Genomic DNA, 22,169 nt, shown 5'->3' with positions numbered 1-22,169 from the left:
TTGGCCTTTTTACTTATGATTTGCCTACTAATTTAATTAAAAGCACATTTAATGTGCCGCAGTCTCGACCGGCGTTAAGGTTGTTCAAGTGGACTTTAAATAGAGCTAAGCCCCATTCGCAGTGACCCATAAATAACTCGACGCTCTTTAATATTTGCCAAAGTCATAGGCATTTATATGCCCAATCATTATTATAAAATTTACATCAGTTTTTGCATAATCATTAACAAAGTCGTAAGCATTTACTTGTCTTTCAAAGGTTTTTTTTATATTTTATTTCAATATTTTTACATTAAGTATTCATAGTAAATATATATTATATACTGTGGGTTTTTCTTTATAATGTATACAAAATTGTCAATATCTTTAATTTGGATTATATATTATATTATTGTTCTTATTTACTCATCCAATTCCAAATAATATATATAAATATATATCTTGCACCTGTCATAAGTCAAAACTCATATATTGTATATAATTTACATATTTATGGATGAAAATCTTTAAAGTTTCTGATTAGCAATTCGACAGCCCCAACTTTTGTTGTTTGTATTGGTTGAGTTTTCAACTTGATGTTACAAACCAACTTTGTGTGTAAAAGCTAAACGATAGGGCCTTAAAGAAAAGCCATAATTAAGACTCAATGCCGCTTGCAACACACTCTTTCAGTTGGCTCAATTAAACTAGGTCAATTTCGGCAGTCGGAAGTCGATGACAATTTGGAACCGGAAAGTATTAGTATACTACCACTACAAGGGTATCTAAGCTAAAATATACAAACTTTTTGAATGATTTGATCTTTGTGTTGTCAGCTGATAGATAAATCTTATGTGAAATAATAATTTAAAGCCAACGAATATAATTCCAAACATTAAAGCTGCAACTATTATTAGATTAATGATATATGGGCTTACAAAAGGTACTCCTGGCAACATATTCATAAGATAATATCAAATGTTGTATTTTTTTTTTTTTCTGAAAAAAATAGTTAACAGATACAAAAGCAAACTCATTCGAGTAGAATTTGTTGAGTGCAAGGAATTAAGCTTTGTTCCATAGTTTATTTTTAAGTATGCTTCATTGATCCGTATAAATAATCTTTAAAATATTAAAATAAGTTGTTAAAATAAAATAAAAATAAAAACAGCACATAAATTTGAGCTACCTAAAACGCAGTTTTTAGAACTGGTTTCGTTTTGAAAAATTCACCCAAATTAATTGTTTTATTGCATACAAAAATAATGAATTTCAATTAACATGTTGAAAACTATGATCATGAATACGATAAATGGAGGTGGATGCTCAAGTTTGGCAACGCTTTGACCTTGACAGTTTCAAGAATGAGTGCTAAGAAATGGTTAATAAGTTTGTCAGCCAACAATTAGCAAGCTTTTAGTTATTGACGTATCATATAGGAATTACTTTATTTTTTTTTTTATATTTTTACAAACGCGCGATATAAATCATTATAAAAGACAACGTGCTACGTGGTTCTATTCAAACTATCCAATTAAATATAAATAACATGAAGAATTTCAAAAGTATAGTTCAATGTCTAAGCCAAGTTCCAAGTCATCAGCCAATTGCCATCGACGCACATGGCATAAAACACGTTCTATGGAGCCTTAGCCGGAAGTTTTCATAACTCCACGCTTTGCGAACGAGAATTCTTAAAGCTAAAGCTGCGTATGTATATAAATTTATATTTGATCGCTCTATGTGTGTGTGTGTGTGTGTGTGTGTGTGTGTGTGTGTGTGTGCGAGTGAGGAAGTAAATAGGTTAAAGTTCGGCGATTGGCGCCACCGCGCGAATCTTTGACAAATGGCTGCGTTCAACAAATTACGTTAATTTCGATATGAGGTTCTAACGGGTTTTGCACACCCGTCAAGGTTAACCAAATGAATCTTTTACTATTTTCAAAATGAGTTGGTTTTTGTTTTTATATGCTGTGGATTAACATATTTTTAGCGCGCGGTCAACAGGGCACGAGGTCAAATTGTTTATGCAATATTTAGAAAAAGGAAATACATTTGTTAGGGAATGTTGTTTTGTTTCTATAGCTAATAAAGCGGAAATTATTAAATAACATAATTAAAATTAGTTAAATTTCATAACAGGTGATTTAGCGATAACTGTTTGATGCGCAATTATTTGAATAAACAAAATACCATATAATATTTGCTTTTGCTCATATGGCAACACTGGTAACAACTGTTTGCCGCTCTGCATATGCTTGCGCTCTCCATTAATCCTGCTCTCTCTCTCTCTTCTTTTTACGGCCGCCGCCAAAATTAAAAGAAATGTAATCACAGCTGAGCCTTTCATGTTGCCTGCTCTCACGTCTGACAATGCCGCTCTTGCTCTTTCACTCGCTCTTTCTGTCTTTCTTTTGGTTTTCTTTTTGCGCATGCGTCGCAAATGTCAGTTGAACAGCGAAGTGTCGACAAGAGGACGCTGAAAAAAAATGAATATAATCAAATGCAAAAGTAAACCGCATTAATTTGTGTACAAAAGTGAACAATGCATATTTAAATATTTGATTTATTAATCGCGGCATATTATCGAAAAGCCGGCTATCAACATTTATTGCGTGCTTTCAACTGAAGAACGTCTGTGTGTGTGTAAATATTGCGAAATCGAAACCGAGAGGACTGTAAAATACCGATACGTAAATTAAGTTCATAATATTGCACAATACATTTGAAGTTTAGAAGTGCGCTCAACAGTCTTCAAATATCGAGTGGCTCTTATGCATCAAAACGCGACTCTCGAGATTTATGCAACTCACCATGCGGCTCGCAGTTCCCATGCTACCCCCCACACGCACACCCGCACACCCACACACTTGTAATTTTGCATGTTCATGCATGCAACTGACCAAAGACTAGACGGCCTTAAAATGTTTTTGGGGTTTCTTGACCCCAGGCAGTCGTTGCAAATTCTTGTTAAAAATGCAAATTAAAAGAGAAAAACGCACGTAAACAAACCAAATCTTAAAAAAAAAAATATTAAATGCAAAATATGTGACGAAATTGACAAGAATTGGTTAAATATCTTATAAACATACGCAGATTTGCATAACTTGTTTGCATTTGCAAAAAGTTTAGGTTGAAAACAAGAACATTGCATTCAGGCCTTGCTAGGCTAAAAGATATCCTACACTCAGTTGGTGCATTCACATATTCATATGCATATAGATTAGAATTCAGAATATTTTGGGGTCACACTACGTTTTTTAATGTAATTTATCATTTATTCACTTAAGACCCCAAAAACACCCCGCTTGCAACTGTACAGGGTATAAGCATGCAAACATTCTAAATGCAGACGAGAACTTGACGCCAGCAGACGGAGAAGAAGCAGCACAAAAGAGAAGACAAAAAATACCAACAACAAAGAAAATTAACGTAAGTGCGTCATTTTACTTTCATTTGGCATCTGGTTTGGTCTGCGAAATGCGACTTAAAGCATAAATCAGAATTAGGCCGAAGGAAAGTGAAAAATATTACCGTATGCCAACATGGGTATATTGATAGGAGAGCTGGGAAAGTGACATGCAGATAAGCTAATGAAATATGCGACTGAAGTGTTGCCCCTTTCAAGCTACAGTTAATTAATTAATTACACAGCAGCAAAAAACATTTGAGAGTAATTTTCTTGGAAAATGCTTAATTTAAGCAATAACAAAGAGGCGAACTGAAAGTTCAAAAGTTAGCTTAAGCTCTTAACAAAGCTAATTAAAGGAATGAAAATATTAGATTTCTTAAGGTGTATGTTTTGAAATGGTCTAATTAGCGCGTCAGTAATGTTTTTTTTTTATGACTTTCAAACTTTAGTTCAAGATTATTATTCATAAAGATATCTAATGGCAGCAAGGCCCGAAGTTGCAATGCAGCTTGCTAATAAACCACATTTTATTATGATTAATATGTCAATTAATCAGACCCAGCTAATGAGCTTGCATAAAAAATATGCCTTTGGGCGTCCTTCTAATGCAGCTGGTATTAAAATGATTAAAGCTTTCAACTGGCATAACTTGCAATTTATTTGTGTGAACAGTGGGCAACAGTTAGGAAAATGACAACATAAAAGTTAGAGCTTTTATTAAATTACACAAACTAAAACGAAATATGCAATTAGTGTAAAGCGTTAAGCGACAGAACGCAGTCGCTGCTGGAAGCTCTGCGTAAAACTGTAGCTTTTTGTTGCTTTTGCTCGAGTCGTGCAAAACAAAAACAAAACGACAACAAAAACAAACAGTTAAAAGCCGCGACTCAAGCTTCGTGACGTCACAGACAGCTAAGTTTCGTTCAGCGTCAAGCGAACGTCGACGGCGGCGTCGACAGCGACAGCGACGTCAACAGCGATATCCAATAGCGCCCCAAAATAAGAAGTCGAAATTCATTCCTTTCGTTCAAATTCGTTTGCTACGCTCACGAGAGCGGACGTGCAGCGCGGAAAATCAGAAACAAAAGCCAAAAACACAACAAAAAAAAAAAAACGTAATAAAGACAAAAAGTAAAACAAACAACTACAACAACAACAAATATATTTCGTAGTCTCGCTTGTTGTTATTATTATTGCGATTGTTATTGTTTTGCTTGCTTGTGGTTTGTTTGCAGCAAGGAATTACCGCTAAGAAATTACGAAAAATACTCAATGTGATCAGATTTTTGCCGAAAACATAAACAAAATAACGAAATTAAGTGTTTCAAAATGGTGAAGAACAATAACAATCTGCAGGCGCTCGGCAACGGGCATGCCCTGCAAAATGGCAATGTTGCACCAGTGGGCGTGGCAGCACCCGCACCCGCACCCGCAACCGGCGCCCCAATCAGCTGGGGCCAAACACTTTGGAATACCTGGGATGCCTTCGCGGATGTCATGTGGTTCATCATCTGCAGCATAGGCTACATACTTCAGGTAAGATTTAACACCACCACACCAGCCCATTGTCGACATTGTGCATAAATTGTTGTCTTACACACCACAGAGCCTTTGTTTACAACTGTCTAACAAATTTGAATTGTTTATGATTTTTTGCTATTGACTATTTGCATTTTTGATGCTTCCGTATGCTTGAGAGCGACTCAACAACTTAATCGACAGCATTGTGTGATTGAAAGCTCAAATAGATTCAAGTTTAATATAATTTAATAGATACGTATATTCTGAAGTATCGAAAAAAAAAAAAAATTAAAAACCAATAAGAAACAAAAAATTCATAATAAAAACCCTCAATAAGGAAGTTAAGAGACCCAAGAATTATTTGAAACATGAAATAAACATTCTTTAAAATATAACTAAATGTATGAAGGGTTTTTGCATTTTATAATAATTGCTTACATTTTCTTAACTAAAGAATATTATTGTCCGATGATTTACTTAAGTAACTAAATTTAATATTCCATTCAATTTATAGTTTTAATAGTTGATATTTTTTAATTGTTACAAATTTATTTAAAACACAACTCACTTTTATATGGAAGGGTTCAAATACATTATCATAAAAACATTTTGCCGCCAAAATTTTATGAAAGTGCGAAGCCAATCTTTATATAAACCTAATAAATTAACATCTTTTATTGATTATAAATGATAAATTATTTAAACAAGAAGACACAGTAATATTGAAATGAACTGAAAAATATGCCAACAATTTTTTAGTTGCATATAAATATCTTTAAAAAATGGTTCGTGTCAACGTTTTTTCTGGCAAACGACATTTACTGTCGACTGTTATTCAAGAGCTTCACTTGATAAATGAAATAAAAGCATTGGCAAAACTCGTTTTCGGGCCACTCATTTTCACTCCCTGAATTGGTAGGTAGTGCCCTTGCTCTTGGCTGCTTGTTGTTACATCTCTTCATGGTTAATTAATAAGTTTGCAATTGCATTTGCCCATTTATGGCTGAAAACGTTGTGCATATAAATTAAACGACACGCGCACGATCAATTTACTTTTGATCTTTAATCTGTAATTTTGTTTGCCCTTAACTTGCATAACTCAGCACCTTTGTCTAGTTAGTTAATTTAACTTGCCTGCTTGCTGCTTAGTAATTGCACGCTTCGAATTCTGATAGCATATATTAGAGAACTTACAAATCTATCTTAAAGACAGTACAAGTTTTCAAGCGAAAATTGTTTGAAATTTTCCGTTGATATTAGATCTTTTCTATAAACATGTTATATTGTATAATTGTAGCAATTTCCTATTCCTAAAATCTTTTGACTTTGCTTGATTTAATGGGATTACACAGTATTGTATACGAACAGATAGGCTGACAGAGATTCGAGCATTCATACACATAAATAATTATTCTTTACAAACAGATTACATAAAATAGTTAAATTTTGTGCAGAATTAGAAGCAAGTTTTTTTTTTCGTTGTACGAAGCTTTAAATCAAAAGCAATCAATTTTATTATATTGTTTTATATATTATACTTTATATCTGCTTTGTAACCATATTTATTTGCTGAAACTTTTTGCATAGTTTTTGTTTTATAATTCCCACTGTAAGCATAGCTAAAGAGAATAATTCCTATCAGCTGTAAAATCACATCTCGTTGCTTTAAGCAATTCATTGCAAAGCTAATTAAATTAAACAAACAAACAAGAAAATCCCCCCATTGAATAAAACATAATTAATTATAGCTTAGACAACGAGCACTTTAAGAGATTGCACATTTAAAATTTACGTAGATTAAACGTTTTAAAGATTTAACATGATTTGCACTTACGAGACGCCAAAAGGGCCGCATTAAAGCCAAATAGAAAAAAGGCTAAGTGCCGTAAAGCGCGCGAATTTATTTTTAACAAAGAATTTGGTTATTGGGCTGCGGGGGGAAACCTTTTTATTATAAATATTTAATGTGTGGATTTTGAGCTTTTTTTTTGTTGTATGGTTGAATTGACACGCTCGGCTTTATAAACAAATTTCGGAGCGTTACATAAGCCAATAATTTTTTAGGTTTTTTGTTGTGCTACATAATTATATTAATTTCACTTTGGCAAGAAAGATAAAAAACAAAAACCTTTTAGTTTGCGGCGTTGTTGTGCGGCATGTGTGTGTGTGAGTTTGTGTGTGTGTGTGTATGTGTATGCAGATATGATCATTAAATATAGCATGTATATCATGTATTTGCCTCGGTCTTATTATGCATGAGTGCCATTAAATTGCCGAGGTAACTCTCTTTGCCTGAATGCTTAACTAGCGTCGACGATGCCAACTGCATAGAGACAGAGTAAGGGCGGGAGGGAGCGGTCGGGGCCTGGCGGGCGTATTGGAGGCGTTGCCCATTAAAAATGTTGACATTTGCATGCTGAATGCAATATCAACGAGTCATGAACGAGCCAAAACGAATTTGCATGTAAATCTTTTTACAGATTCGCTCGAGACGACACTTCAACGATGACTTGTCAATTGTTGCAGTTGTTGCTGTTGCATTTGCCTATTGATTGATTGTGCTAATAATGGGCTTTGGCTAGCCGGCCAACAATCAACGCAATTCAGGTCGATATTAGCCTGGCTCATGCTTTGCGTAGCTGCATTTTGATTTGTGGCCCACATGCAAAACAAAAGACTTAGGCAACAAACTTGCACGCTTGTTGGCGTGCACATGCCTCACAGCCTCTAGAAATGTCGCGCAGCCGCATGTAATGAGCTTTGGGGAGCACTTTCAAACAAAAAAAAACAAAAAACACAAAACAAAAAATGATTCCCAACCGCAAAATGTTGGCAGCAACGGTGGCAGCGCTGTCAGCGTCGACGTCGCTGCTGCGTTTTGGCTTGTTGACCCAGTTCAACTTTTGCATTTTGCCGGCTTTGCAACGCTTTGAAGCCTGTTTTTATTAGCTTGGCTAGTTGTGGGTTCGGCTGTTGCTGTTGCTGCTGTTGCTGTGGCAACAACAAGCAACACATTTTTTCGCGGGCAACCTGCCTGCCCGCCTGGCTGCGAGTATTATTTTGAGGCGTGTGCCTGTCTGTGTGTACGTTTGTGTGTTTGCAACGGCGCAAACACACAGAAAAAGAAGAAATATAAAAGAAGTAAACGCAATTGAAATCGAAAGTGTTGGTCAAACAACAACAAAAGTCGTATTACTGCTGCTTGGTATTGCATATGTGAGCATAGAGTTTGCTTTTGTTTGAAGCCGTCTCGATGTGGAGGTTATTTGAAGCGCAGGCTCATACTCCATAACGGCCTTGGCTCACTTGCTTGCTTTATCTTTCATGTGAAGTGGGTTAGGATAGTGTGTCACTTTAGGGCAATAAATGGGTATGTTAGATAAAGTGATTTATAGGTGTTTTTGCTGCTTGGATGAACAAAGCTTTATATATCATATTTTTTTTTTTACTTGGTTACCAAGTCATTATAATTTAACCGAATATAGTTACATTTGGATTTGGATTTATATTTTCTTTTGTTTTAACATAAATTTTTTTAATTTAATTTCTCAGCCAATTATATGTAACCTTGATTTGCGCCAGTTAAAAGCGATATTCATTATAAAATAGGTCAAATGTGATATTCTTCTTCTGGGCAAATCTTAAAAATTCACATTTTAGTAAAAGAATATAGACATAAAAAATAATAAATAATATAGTCTGAGATCGTCTAATCATATTTTTATATATCTTCGATCTAATCTTTTTACAAATATTGCTGCCATGTTTACAAAAGGATCGATCTGGTAATATTTATTTATAATTTTTGTATATAGCCAAAGTTTCTTGAATTGAGTTGTTTGCCTAAAACTCTTTTGTTCATATTGCCAATACGAAATCTGACAAATTATATGTATACAATAATACATAATGATTTGCTGACTATCATTAGTCTTTATATCAGTTTCACACAAATCCCACATCCGCTGAGTACGCAGCTCAATTTGCAACAATCTTCAGCAAATTCCACTTTTGGCCAAGTTTGGCGCAATGCTGACGGAGCATAGAACTTGATTGCCAGCACGTCTGGCCGCACATCAATTGCGAGCCGTTGTTGTAGGTGCTAATTTCTGCTAGGCAATAAATAAAAATGGCTTTTGAAGGCCGGTCGGTCGAGTGACCAGCCGCTGCAAGCGGCGGCAGCCGAACAATGAAAACAATAAAAACAAACAGCCAGACAAATACAAAGGCAAATTCATTGACCAGCTGCAAGGCAGGCAAAACTTTGGATATGTACAAGGCAACCGTCTCGATGACGCCTCAAAATGCATTCAAATGGAGTTCGCGTCATGCCTAAATCGCTGCATGGGTTGTTCAATGCGTAAACCTGTTTCAAATAAAACACAATATATTCAAATTTTAGGTCGTTAAAATTTAAACAATTACTTGTTGATTTTTATCAATGAATTAACTGCCAGTTTCAGCTGACTGCAAGAAATGACATTGAAAAATATTTCATTTTTTAATTAAAATAATTAAATAAATTATTAAAGCCAAACCTTTGTATTATAAATAAATGTATATTTAATAAACAAATATTCCCTGCTCAAACAGCTGCATATCAAGGCCCATCCCCTTCAGTTAGGCCTCTTCACATAACCACAAATTAAAGCAACATTCAATATGTGTCACTCGTGTATGCCACTAGGCGTGCTGTGGTATCTCTACAGCTAAACAATTTTGGCCCATCTCGCAGCTCACTTGTTCCATTAGACGTATTTTATTAGGAGCCACAATTTCAGGTTTATGCGTTTTTTTTGCAAGAGTCGCTGTCTGTTGCGCTCTATGAAACGCACTCAGCTTCTCATTTTCCTCATAGTTTTCATTTATTTATTTTATACATATTAAAGCTTTTGTTTAGGAAGGTCACAATTTCGTTGCAAGTGTGTGAGTGCGTGTGCGTGTCGCAGCAAATGAAAATTGCAACAGTGGTGCACAATGCAAGTTCGTGTCTTAAGTCTTTTGTATTTAAGCTCATTGAAAAGCGCTCAGCATTTAGCGCTCAAAATATGCTTTTGGCCAGCAAGTTAAAGCCGGGCCAATTAAGGCAGCTGTCGAGTCGAGTGGTGCCGCATTGAATCGACTAGACTCGAGTCGAGTCGAGTCGAGTCGAGTAGAGCGTCGAGCGTGGATATCGCTGCAACTGTGTGTTTTGTTGTTGGGCAAGACACCTGACTTGACGGTGCGGCTTGCAGCTTGGCACGCCGGCTGGCAGTTTCGCTTTCAGTTGGCTTAGAATTCACCTGGTCGCCGCAGTCGTTTAGATTTTCAATTTTTCGCAATTCTCCCGGACGACGCAAACAAGTTTTGCCGCACCGTCTGCCATTTGTTTTGCCCAAGCGCAGCAACAACATCAACAGCAACAACATAAACAAACATTTGATTACCACTCGCCCCTCCGTTGTGGCAAATGGCGTCTCTAGAAGTTGCCATTTCGATAAAAACGTGAGCGTATGCCAACTTCCATAATTCGATTTTGTCTGCGGTTTTGTCGCATATTTTGCTTCTTTGTTTGAATTTGCATAATTGTGCAAGATGTGCCCCTGCCCCCTCATATGCTGATTGTCAGCTTTCGGCCGATTCATAAATTCATATTGTACAGTTAGAAACATTGGCTAATTTTTAAAGTTTTGCTTAAATGTTTATTCAAGACTGAAAAGCGCTAACGAACAGCTAATGATAATGAGCTGCAAGCTCTAGCATCTGCGTTGACTCTCTTGTAATTGCTGGAGTGGCTTTTTTTTTTTGCATTTGCAATTGTTGAAGCAGGCAGAGTTTTAAGCATCACAATAACAATTTATAAGCTAAAAGAATGGGCTACATTCAGAAAAAGAGACGGCTATTCGAATATTCGAAACTAACAAATCGTATTTGCTTGATGTCGGGTAGACGTACCTGGCTAAATCAACTGGGCTGTTTATAAAGTCTCCTTCTATGCAATACACATTTCATGGCAAAACTTTAGTACAAATTATAAAATATACATAAAAATAAAATTTGTAAAAAAGAAACTATAATTTCGTATTTAAGAAACAGCACTGATGTGTTACATCATTAAGGAAATTATCATTGCTAGTTGACATTCAAAAACATAATAAATATCATTGAATGATTTTCTAAACAAACAAATTATAAAAACGATTTCTATGCTGTAACTAAATGCTGCTGTCAAATTGCCTGCATTTTTTAGGCTTGATTTCTGAAAGCAATAAAATTGGCAAAAAATCATTATTAAATTCATTTGACAATATTTGTAGGTCGTAATAAATTACTAATATAATCAAAATTGTAAAAGTATTTATTTAAGCTTAAGAGCTTTATCATAGAGCTTTGCTAGAACATTTGCTAGAACCATTGTTTTCGGTGCTTTTTACTTTTACTTTTACTTTTACTTGTTTAAATTTTACTTAAATCCAGTCACATTAACTTTGAATATTGATAATATATAACAGTTCCGCTTAACGTAAACCTTAAACACCAAAAGCTTATTTCTTTAAAACAACCTGCCTAGCAGCTCCACTTACTGCCCAGATTACAACGCTCTCGCCGTCAGCTGTAAGCTTTGGTATTTTTCCATTTTACAAAGGTCAATGCGTTCACCTTGACAATCAAATAGACAATCTAACAAACCATAAACAGCCCAAAAGGCACAAGCCCTGCAAGTTTGTTGCTGACGAAGCAGGTTTTTCGATTTTACAAAAGATACATTGTGAAAAATGAATTTTTTCCTGTTTTTTTTCTTCGTCTTCTTCTTCAAATGACATGGCATATATGCGAGCACGACTATATTAAAATTTGTATTTGTTTACATATGGCAAGTCATGATTGGAGTATATTAGCCAGAGAACTGACAGAACAAGCAAACGATTTGCCTTTAGACTAGACTTCCGTGATGTTTCGTTTTAAAGAGTTGCAAAAACTTGAAATTATGAACAAAAAAGTTCTGAAGAAAAGCAAAATGCTTGGTCAATTAGTATATGTTCCATATGCTGTCCCATTAAAAATGGTCTTGTAAATTATAATAAAAAAAATATATATATATAAAAAAAAATGATCTCATGGCATAAATCGCAGCATAAACATATTTAAGTTATTATCATGTTATGCATAAATTATAATGGCCCATTTCCTGCCCTTGTTAAAGTAAAAAGAGAAGAGAAAAAAACACGCACGAATTGCATGTTCAATTATGTGACAAAATGTCTGTCAACAAGGCAACAAGTGAAAGATGCAACAGATCATTATTATCATATCATCATTTTGATAATAATCATCGTCAGACACCAGCAGGCATGTTACCTTTAATGAATTTTCGTATTATTTATGAGTATTTTTCGGGGCAAATTGCATTCAACTAACTGTTCAAATGCTGGCAGCAAGTTACTTCGACTAAGTTGATACCCTTTACTAAATTGAAAACAAACATCTGTTGGCCATACAAAAAGAGAAACACGAAATCTGTAGCCTTATGCATCCGCATCTGTTTCCTCACAAAATGTAGCTATAGAACAATAAATCAATATCTTCATCAAAATTGATTTAAATTTTGAAAAGTTATACATTTGTCTAGCATTATTTTGTAATATATTGTCCACTATCGACTATCGGCAGCTAACCTGCGTGTGTTTATAAAAATAAAAAATAATAATAAGTTTAGAAATAGAAAGTCACTTAAGCTCGAAACACTTGGCTGTAGGTGCCTTACATATCATATTAGCTTCATAGTATGGAAGATAAATCTTTTGGTTGCATGTTACATAGACCAGCACAACTATATGATACCCTTTTCGTCCGGGCAGGCTACAGAGCATAACAACGCCGGCCACGTTGCGCCACATTCATTGTTAATGTCAAAATAATTGGACACGCTTGCCAGTGCTGGCCCCTGAGCAGAAGCCGATGTTGCACCCCAAGCCGGAGATCTGTTCGAGCGCCCAACGGCTGCGGGCAGCGACGACGTCGCGTGTGGCACGAAAATTTATGAGCTGCCTCTGGTGGCAAGCGAGATGGAAAGTGCTACTGTGTTGTCTTTTTGTTGCCGCCGCTGTTGTTGTTCTTGTTTTTGTTGTTGTTGCATTATTGTTGCCTCCCAAAAAATATGTAAAATGTTATGTTAATGGTCATGTTGTTGTTGTTGTCCGCGCCCCTTTTGTTATCTTTATGCGACAATGCAGACGTGCCAGACATAAATTTTGACAGCTTATTGACACTAAAACAACAAGAGCCGAAAAAGAGACTCGAAAGATTTGAAGAAGTGGAAAATATCTCAACTATTTACCCAAGCAGAGGCGTCAAATGCGAAGTCTATTAACACGCTACCGTCAACTGGCAGACAATTCGCATTGTCTGCGGCTTGTTTGCTCATTTATGCGTTTTTTGTTGCCGTTGGTAATTTTTTTGTAAGAGTCAAGATTTGCATATGGAACAACAAGTATGTGCACTAATATTTGGCATATTGCCTGTATGTTGGCAGCGTTTGCAAGAAAAGCCCAAAGAATGGCGCTGGCCAAAACAAAAGACTTAGGCAACAAACTTGTTGATGTATTTGACATTTGACAAACACGGGCTCAGCGGAAAGCTAATGGATATACGCTGTTAAAAAGTTGCGATGAGGGCTTTTTTCTGGCATAAAACGATGTGGGACAGCTAAAAGTTTTTGAATGAAATAATGTTGTAAAACATTTTTTTGTTGAATGTTAATTTTACTTAAAAAATTATGTGTCGAATAGCCTATTTTTAAGAACTTAAAAACTATGCGAGTCCTTTGCAGTGAAATCAAGAAAATTGATAAGCTTTTCTTCTTTTTAATAAACGAAAATTTCGTTAAATTCATTTATTTTTATTTTAAATGTAAAGTTCTGCTATATATTCTAGAAATTTGGTACATGGACATATTTCAGTTTCTTCTTAAATAAGGAAAGAATGATTTAATATCTGCAATTGAATAATTAACACATGACACCAATAGGAACATTAAAACCCTTTATAAACCTGTTTTGAGTAGACTATAAAATAAATTATTTAAAAGGGACTGACTTTTCTCTTGAGCTCTGCATTTTTATTTATTGTTGAAGTCTGTTTATGTATTCAACACACGATGCTTTCAGGTATCAATTATGGAAAATTGTTGATTAATAACACATTATTAAGATTATGTATATTTAAAATTCAATAATTCGGACTCGCGAAAAATAATTAAATTATGATAATTATATGTCATAATAGGTGCATATTTAGCTTTAAGTAAATGCGAAGACGCGTTGCCAGAGATAAAGAGTGTCTACAGTCAAGCAGTTGCTAATAACTAATATGCCAATCCAAAAGGTATTTTTTCTGCCTTGCAACATAAATGCAAGGCTAATACAAGCTAAGCAAGGATTTAATTGCAGGCAGCTGAAGACAGTTTAATGTTTATAAAGTCGATTTGTTAAATTGGATTAAAAACTTGTTACAAGCATTTTATTACTTAATATAAGCTATATACAAAATATATATATTAAAAAAAATATTGTTTTTAGGTATATCAAGAAAGCCAAGCACATCAACTTACCTTTTCGGGCACCCTTTATTACCTAGCCATAAACCTTAATTAATTTGCGCTGCTTCCTATATAATTATCAACACCTCTCTTATCTTATGCTTCCTGCAGGACCTTTATTATATCGCCTTTGGCTATCCCGAAAAGGAACTCAACACGGACATTGCATTAATAACTGGTGGCGGCAATGGACTGGGTCGTCTGCTGGCCGAGAGACTAGGCAAAATGGGCACCAAAGTCATCATCTGGGACATTAACAAAAAGGGTAAAGCAAAATTGAGAAAGAGTGACCGAGAGAGTGAGTTATGTAATTTTCTCAATCTTTCAGGCATTGCGGAGACCGTTGAGATCGTACAAGAGGCGGGCGGCTACTGCAAGGGCTACGTCGTAGATATATCAAAAAAGGAGGAGGTCTACAAAGCGGCCGATGTCATCAGAGAAGAAGTCGGTGATGTAAGTATCAAAACCTGAAAGGGGGGAATCATGGGATGCATTTGTGGAATGCGTGCGTCAATTGAAGCATAAAACTCTAGTAATTGACGTTCACAGTTGAGCGCTCAAAATAGTCGCCTCTATGCGCTACGTAATTGTTTGTTGAGGGGCGTTTAATGGCCAGAACCCTTTGTGGAACACATGTAGGACCAACACTCTTCATATTGCCACGCCCCCGAGCAACACATTTATGTATATACTTATGTCATAAATTTTGTTCACCGGCCCCCAAGATAAAAATTCGTATGCATGAGCGCATCTTCAGCGTTCACCTTGAGAAAGCAGGCATAGCGATTAAAAGAGGAAGAGAGAGAGAGAGGGAAAGATTGCTGAACGCGTCTTCAAACTGGTTGCCACTTGCGTTACATCTGGCAATTAATCACAATGTAGAGCACCGACTGCCTTATACTTTTACCTGTTTACCCCCGCATCTGCGCAGGGCAACCGCAACTTGCATTCTAATTAATCGCAACTGGCACGAGCTGCCGCACTGCCACGCCCATTTGGGAGACACATTAAAAATGCATAAAAATCGCAGCCACTAATTGTGTGACTGCCCCGAATGCATCTTCTGTGTGCCATGCATAAATCTTCTGCATGCATATCTCGGCTCCGGCCAAGGCGAGATAGCATTGCAACAGCATTCGACCACAAATCGTGTCACGGCATTCATTATCACTGTGAATGCAACTGTGAATGCTGACTGCCAACTGCCTCACGAGTGCTGCCTTCTGATTGCCGACTGCCGACTGCTGACTGCTGACTGTTTGGCCAGTGCCCAGCGCAGTTGCTAATGTGATTAGCGCAGTTTTGCCAAAGTGTCGAAAGTCTGGCAAGCGCATCAAAATTCATCATTTACATCATTTATGATGCCCTCCGTCGGTGGTTTTGTAATCATCTAATGATATATTCAAGCCAGATTGCCTACACAAATAAAATAGGTCCTTGTATACTTTACCAAGATCTAGAACTTAGCTTAAACTACCTGAGTTCTCTGTTGAACCCATTGACAAAGTCAAAAGCGTATATTACATGTCGGCTTGTTAACCTGCTGCTTACAATTAAAAGAAAATACACGTTTATAACCATGTCGGATGGTGTTAAGATAAGTTGACTACGCCCACTCGGGGCGTGATAAGTCGAACAAATCTACATTACTTACATTTTATAATGTAATTTTATTTTCGGCGCTATTTGACTCCGTGACATGAAACTTGGGCTACTTGTTTAGTTGCTTATATTTACTTTACATAAAGTCTGCGGACTATGTGTTTGTGCCCCTTGGGGGAGTGGCATGTCAGAAAATCGATAACTCTTTTAGTTCGTAGCTAGTGAGATCAACTTTTGGAGACTACCTATGAGATCTATCAAAATATTCAGCATACGCCCACTTAGAGGGCGTGTCAAATCAAAATTATATTCATATCTTTATATATATTTGGCTTATAACTTGATTTAAGCTGTTATCAGGCTGTGAATGATTATGATTAATTTTTATGTGTTCATATTACTCGACCAAGCTCTCTAGTAAAAAAAACCTTTGTGTACATAAGATATTTTGGCAAATTAGATTAATTTGTATTCGAATCAGATTCATAGTCAATCAATTTCTGTTAAATAAGACAAAAAGTCGCATTGAAATTAAAGTCAAAAAATATTTAAACAAATTTAATCTAAAAAAGTACTTATTAAATTGTAGCTTATATTATATGACGGCATTCGCCCGCCTTCCAGGGAAGGGCATTAAATCTTTGCCACAAAATACATTGTTATTCGTTTCGGCCTTTTCTTAAATGCATATAAAGCATGAAAAGATGACTTCATTTAGCAATTTTTGAGTAACAGTTGCCTGACTGCCGCTTTACCTGCTAATTAGTTTAGCTCACTTCTATTTGTTGCTTTAATTAGAGCTCTCGAGTTCCTACTGCTATCATTATTACTACTCTTACTATTATATTCATTGATCGCTTTCAGTTGAATAAAATAAGAGATTTCTTTTGGAATACAAACTAAGTAAAAGGTTATAAAATCAAACCAATATTTGACTACAGTGTATTAAGCACATTTGGATACAAAAATATACAGTCGGACAATAATTAAAATTTAAATATAAGTTTCCATTTGTTATTATACGAATTTAACATATAGTTTTGACTGACATGAAATGTTGTTATATAATTATTTTAAAGAGCTCTATAATTATTAAAAGCGAAATCTTTTGTTCTAGTCAACTACAAGCCGAACAATATCAACAATTTTGGTCAGTTAATTGTTGCAAAGCTTTTATCAACTGACTTTTAAAATGCCATCATTAGGAGGGTTCAAACCGTTTTACGCTTGGGCAGCGGCTGTTACCAAATAAAATATTAACGCACTGACAAGTTCAACAACAACAGCAGCAATGAAGCCAAAATCATTAGCGTAAAAATGGTTGAACCCAACTTAAGACAGACACTTGGACATCAAATTAAAAAGCTAAAAAAAAGTAAATAAATATTATAAATTGTTAGAAGTCAGCAGCTTGCCCAGAACCCAAACAAGAAGAAAAAGAAGCACTTGAGGAGATTGCTCTTTAGAGTTTCTGAGAAACGAACTGACCAAAAATTCCATCATACACTTCTATTTCACATACTGGGTATCTCCAGCTGTAATGATATACATTTAGACAGACCGTTGGTCAGATGGACTTGGCTAGATCAACTCGGGTGTAACATTTGACAAGGCTGTGAACCGGTTTCAAACTGGTTCAAACATTACAAACTATATTTAATGCTAAGAACCAAACATATTGGCCTAAAAACAGCTAAGACAAATTCCGAACGGGACGGACAGTAAAGAACCAAGTTAAGGAACCGATTTTCAGGGCACGAAATTATTTCGAGCCGTAAGCTGAGCCTAACTAATCGATGGATGGCTATCTTGGGGTCTTACGCCCAATTGAATTGCTTTATGGACCAAATTTGATTTGAATCAAAACCGGGGCTGAAGACTGAAAAATCAGGTGCATGTACCCAGCATAAGCTTGGTTCGAACCGTAAGTTTACGGCCATCAACCAGGCTTACTCGGTTTAAATTGTAAATGAAAATATCTAATAATCATCGCAACGAGAATTTAAAAAATTTCAATTGACCTGTTTCATTAGCAGACTTCTGTCTGAACCCATTAAACAAAAATAAAAGATCCAGAAAGTCACAGTCGTTAGCAGACTTTTACAGCCTTGCATTTGGTATGCCTTTCAAGAGCATAATTACAGGGTATAGCAAAAGCAGCAATAAGCAAAAAAGCATTTAACTGCTTAGTAAGTCATGCGTTATGCAGATGACGCGTTGCTTTAGTTTTTGTTGCTGTTTTTGCTGCTGTCGTCTGGTCTCTGAAATATTACATTTAATATTTTTAATAGCTGCTGTGCCTTTTGCTGTGTTATTGTTGTTTTAATGCACGCCTCGTTAAATGTTTTTTGTGTTGTTTATTTTGTGGGTTTTTTTTTTCTTTCTGTTTTTTTTTTTTTGTACCCAGTGCTCGCAATTTGAAATCGCGCATACGCAACGTGGGACCCGCAGCCGCCCGCCGGCGCCCATCTTCGGTGCACTTGAACTCGCTGTGGCCTGAATTTGTTGTACATACTTGTTGTGGCTGTTGTTGCTATGATAGCTTCTTGTTGTTTCTTTTTGTAGTTGTTGTTAGTGTTTATGTAAATGAAATGTTGCACTTGTTGTTAACTTGGTTAACTGGCAACAGCAACAGCTGAATCGCTACTGAAATCATATTTAAATTTCGAGCATTTTACATTATTTGCAATTAGACCTTGACACGTTACACTTTTTGTTTGGCTTCCATTTGTTTTGAGTGCATCTTAATTAATATTACGCATACAGATTTCACTTGCAAATCGTTTTGTAAGCATAATTACACTTTTTCGCTTTCCGGTAAATGATTTGGAACCGTAACGAACAATTTAACAAGCGAGTGGTAATATTTATAATAGGAAACGGAACTGGAATTCGCTGAGTTTGTTTTTTTTTTGTACCAAAAGAAAGATAGGCAACAAAGCACAGCAGATATTTAAGTTAATTAAGACAAGTTTTTAAAATCTTAAATTATATGAAAACTTGTCTGAATTAACTTAAATTTCTTCTGTGCGCCAATTGGTAGCGATTTGTAACAAGAAGTTTAATCTCTTTCTTAGGAAAATTGACTTCTTCGGCTTCTATTTCTGAAAAGTGTTTTACCTTAAATCGAATAGGTTCAACATTGAAAGTATTTCAAGAATACACATGCAGATACTCATTGGTCTCAGACTTTTTTAATGCTTTAAACATTATACGAGAAATATAATAATACGGCCTGCAGAGGTCAAGACACAAAGCTTTAAAGAGGTTGCTATTACTACAAAATGCCTAAAATTTGTCTAGACATAAAGTCATAAATAACATATTTTATAGAGCTGAAGGCGCTTTTCAACCCAGTCTCAGCCGTGTCAATTGATAAGCCAAAACAAGTTGAGAATTTTTGTTGCGCATTTTCCGCAACATGTAAATTATTGAATGAAAAAAAAACGCGTATATTTAAGATTTCATATGGAAAAAAATAATAAATAATTAAACAGAAGTCAAGAAAATGTTTACAGCAGCTCATAAAAAAAAACTTGTATTTTTATGCCTTTCGCAGGTTACTTTGCTGATCAACAACGCCGGAGTTGTCTCTGGGCTACATCTGTTGGATACGCCCGACCATCTGATCGAGCGCTCGTTCAATGTGAATGTTATGGCACACTTTTGGGTTAGTTGAATACACACACGCACACATGCTTGCTCTAACTACCAGTTTTCATTGCACAGACCACAAAAGCATTCCTGCCCAAAATGATCGAGAACGAACGAGGACACATCGCGACGATAGCCTCACTTGCCGGCCATGTTGGCATTAGCAAATTGGTCGATTACTGTGCCAGTAAATTTGCAGCGGTTAGTACGATGCCCTCTCTCTTTCTGCTACACTGTATGCAAATAACAGTGTCAGCTAAATGTATTTTACTACATGCTTGTGCACAATAATTACAGGTTGGCTTTGACGAGGCACTGCGTCTGGAGCTAGAAGTCCTTGGACATACGAACATACAAACCACCTGCATTTGCCCGTTCTTTATACAGGCAACGGGCATGTTTGACGATGTGAATGCCAGGTGAGTCGCAGTGCTGAGAACGCTTTAGGGCGTGGCACTTGTGGTAATATACTGACAGTTAAACTGTTCTTGCAGATGGGTGCCCACATTGAATCCCAACGATGTGGCCGATCGTGTCATCTCGGCCATTAAGAAGAACGAGAAACTTGCGGTCATTCCTGGTTTCCTCAAATTCCTGCTGTCCTTCAAATGGTGAGTAAACACAAACACAAAAGAAATGTCTTAATGGGGCTCCCAAACTGGTCAAAGCGGCCATCTGGGCCAGATATGTGTTCAAGTATTTTAACAGCAACTTAAGAGTCGTTTTTAAGGAATGCAAATTAGTGATATTATGAGATTAAAGTAAGATTTGATAATACGAGCGAAGTCTAAGGCTTGAAGTTTACGATGATAAATAAGTTGTCGGGAGTGCCCGACTCTAGATCATATTGAGCAATAGATATAGATGGATTTATGTTTTCTCAACGAACATGGCTAGATCGACTCAACTATCGACGCTGATTAAGAATATATATGCTTTATGGTGCTTCCTTCTGCCTGTTCAGATTAGAATTTATAGTTTGATTTACAGTTTGGGTGTTCTTTTAGAAACCTAACTTAAAAGATTATATTTTGATTTTGAGAAACATTAATCACATCACCAAAGTTGTTTCAAAAGTATTCTTGCTTGTTTAAATATTAACAAGTGGCAGAGTACATATTACAGTTTTAGTTAGTCGGATTCATTAGGCTTAATGAGAGCTCTACACCCAAAAATAATAAAAGGTAGAACATAATCACCCAATTATCAGATTTAAAAGTTATCTAACATTTTTTTCAGAATGCTCGAAAAAGATTTCATGCGTATTATTGAATTAGCAACCCCTGAAATTGATATTAAAATATATTGTCTCATAAATTGACAATCGCCAATGTAATATGCATTTCCATGCCATTCATTTACCGCATGACTATTCAGACCGTGAATTATTACCTATTTGGAAATCAGTGAAACTAAAAGGCTGAAGCGCAGCCGTTCCCTCTCAGCCCTGGCATGGGCCATGGCTAATAGTCTTGCTTTAATGTGTTTCACTTTAATAATGCATAACATTTACCTTTGCCTTATTCTATATTTTGTCTCTTCTCGTTTTTGTTTTGCCTATTTGCAGGACCTTCCCTTGGGGTTGTGTGGGCGGCTTGTTGCGTCGCCTGGTGCCGGATGCCTCGCCCCACGGCCTGCCCAGCTCCGTGGGCAGCTGCAACAACAGCAATGGCAAACCAAATGGCAGCATCATTTCCTCCACCACCGCCGCAGACATGGCCGCCCTCGATGCTCAGTTGAGCAGCGCCAGCGTCACGTTGCCGGCCAAATCACCCTCGATGCTCATCCAGCGGACTCCTTCGCTGGGGGAGCGGGTGCTCTGAGGAGTGCCGCTTCACGTATTTGTTGGTTTATTTTTATTTGTATTTTTTTTTTTGCATTTTACGAGTTATGTGTGTAATTGAATTTGTGCTTTTGGCATTATTTTTATTTTTTTTTTCTTTTCGTTCTTCTCCATTTTTTCGGGCAAGCGGACCATCCGCGTTGAGAGATTTGTGGTCAGCAGCCCATTTAGTAATTTTAAGCTACGAGTCTAGTGATATTACATTTAGTTATGATGGGCCTCGACGGGCCCTCAAATACGATTAGTTCTTTAAAATGCTGATTCGTATTTTTGTACAGAAGCGAGAGAAAGAGATATAGAGTCGAGCGCAGTCAGGTTTAAAAGCATTTCCCCTTCGGTTGTAGACTTTTTAAGAAATCCACTTAGTTATTCAAATCTAGTTAATTCGTTTCTCTATATTTTGGGCATAATTCTCTTTTTATTTTGTTTAGCATAGGCCGCGTGATTTCTTCAATCGACTTTTGCCGTAGGTAAACTTTATATAAGAAACATATTTTTCTTTAATTACTAATTAGCATTATTTTACTAATAATAACTCAATTAAAACTTAGTTAGCAGGCAAAACCATTTGTCAAATATAC

The 22,169-nt window shown here is 36.2% G+C and overlaps 1 protein-coding gene across 3 annotated transcripts; it reads left to right on the top strand.

Moving 5' to 3' along the window:
• Positions 1–2,412: 2,412 nt before the first annotated feature.
• LOC6628411 (estradiol 17-beta-dehydrogenase 11) lies at positions 2,413–22,008 on the top strand. Of its 3 annotated transcripts, none has more exons than XM_002052018.4 (9): positions 2,413–2,490; positions 4,627–4,927; positions 14,601–14,754; positions 14,818–14,942; positions 19,651–19,761; positions 19,821–19,946; positions 20,043–20,164; positions 20,240–20,356; positions 21,313–22,008. In XM_002052018.4, exons 2-9 carry the CDS (start codon positions 4,721–4,723, stop codon positions 21,566–21,568), a joined length of 1,218 nt encoding a protein of 405 aa, XP_002052054.1. In that variant the 5' UTR covers positions 2,413–2,490; positions 4,627–4,720; the 3' UTR covers positions 21,569–22,008. The 3 variants fall into 3 exon arrangements, with proteins under 3 accessions (XP_002052054.1, XP_032294033.1, XP_070065008.1); XM_032438142.2 differs by having other exon boundaries at positions 2,443–2,619; XM_070208907.1 differs by lacking the exon at positions 2,413–2,490 and adding an exon at positions 3,293–3,411.
• The last annotated feature ends 161 nt before the right edge of the window (positions 22,009–22,169 follow it).

The sequence above is a fragment of the Drosophila virilis genome, chromosome 4 (assembly GCF_030788295.1).
Source record: "Drosophila virilis strain 15010-1051.87 chromosome 4, Dvir_AGI_RSII-ME, whole genome shotgun sequence".
NCBI lineage: Eukaryota > Metazoa > Arthropoda > Insecta > Diptera > Drosophilidae > Drosophila > Drosophila virilis.
This window is presented reverse-complemented; position numbering and strand designations above follow the sequence as displayed.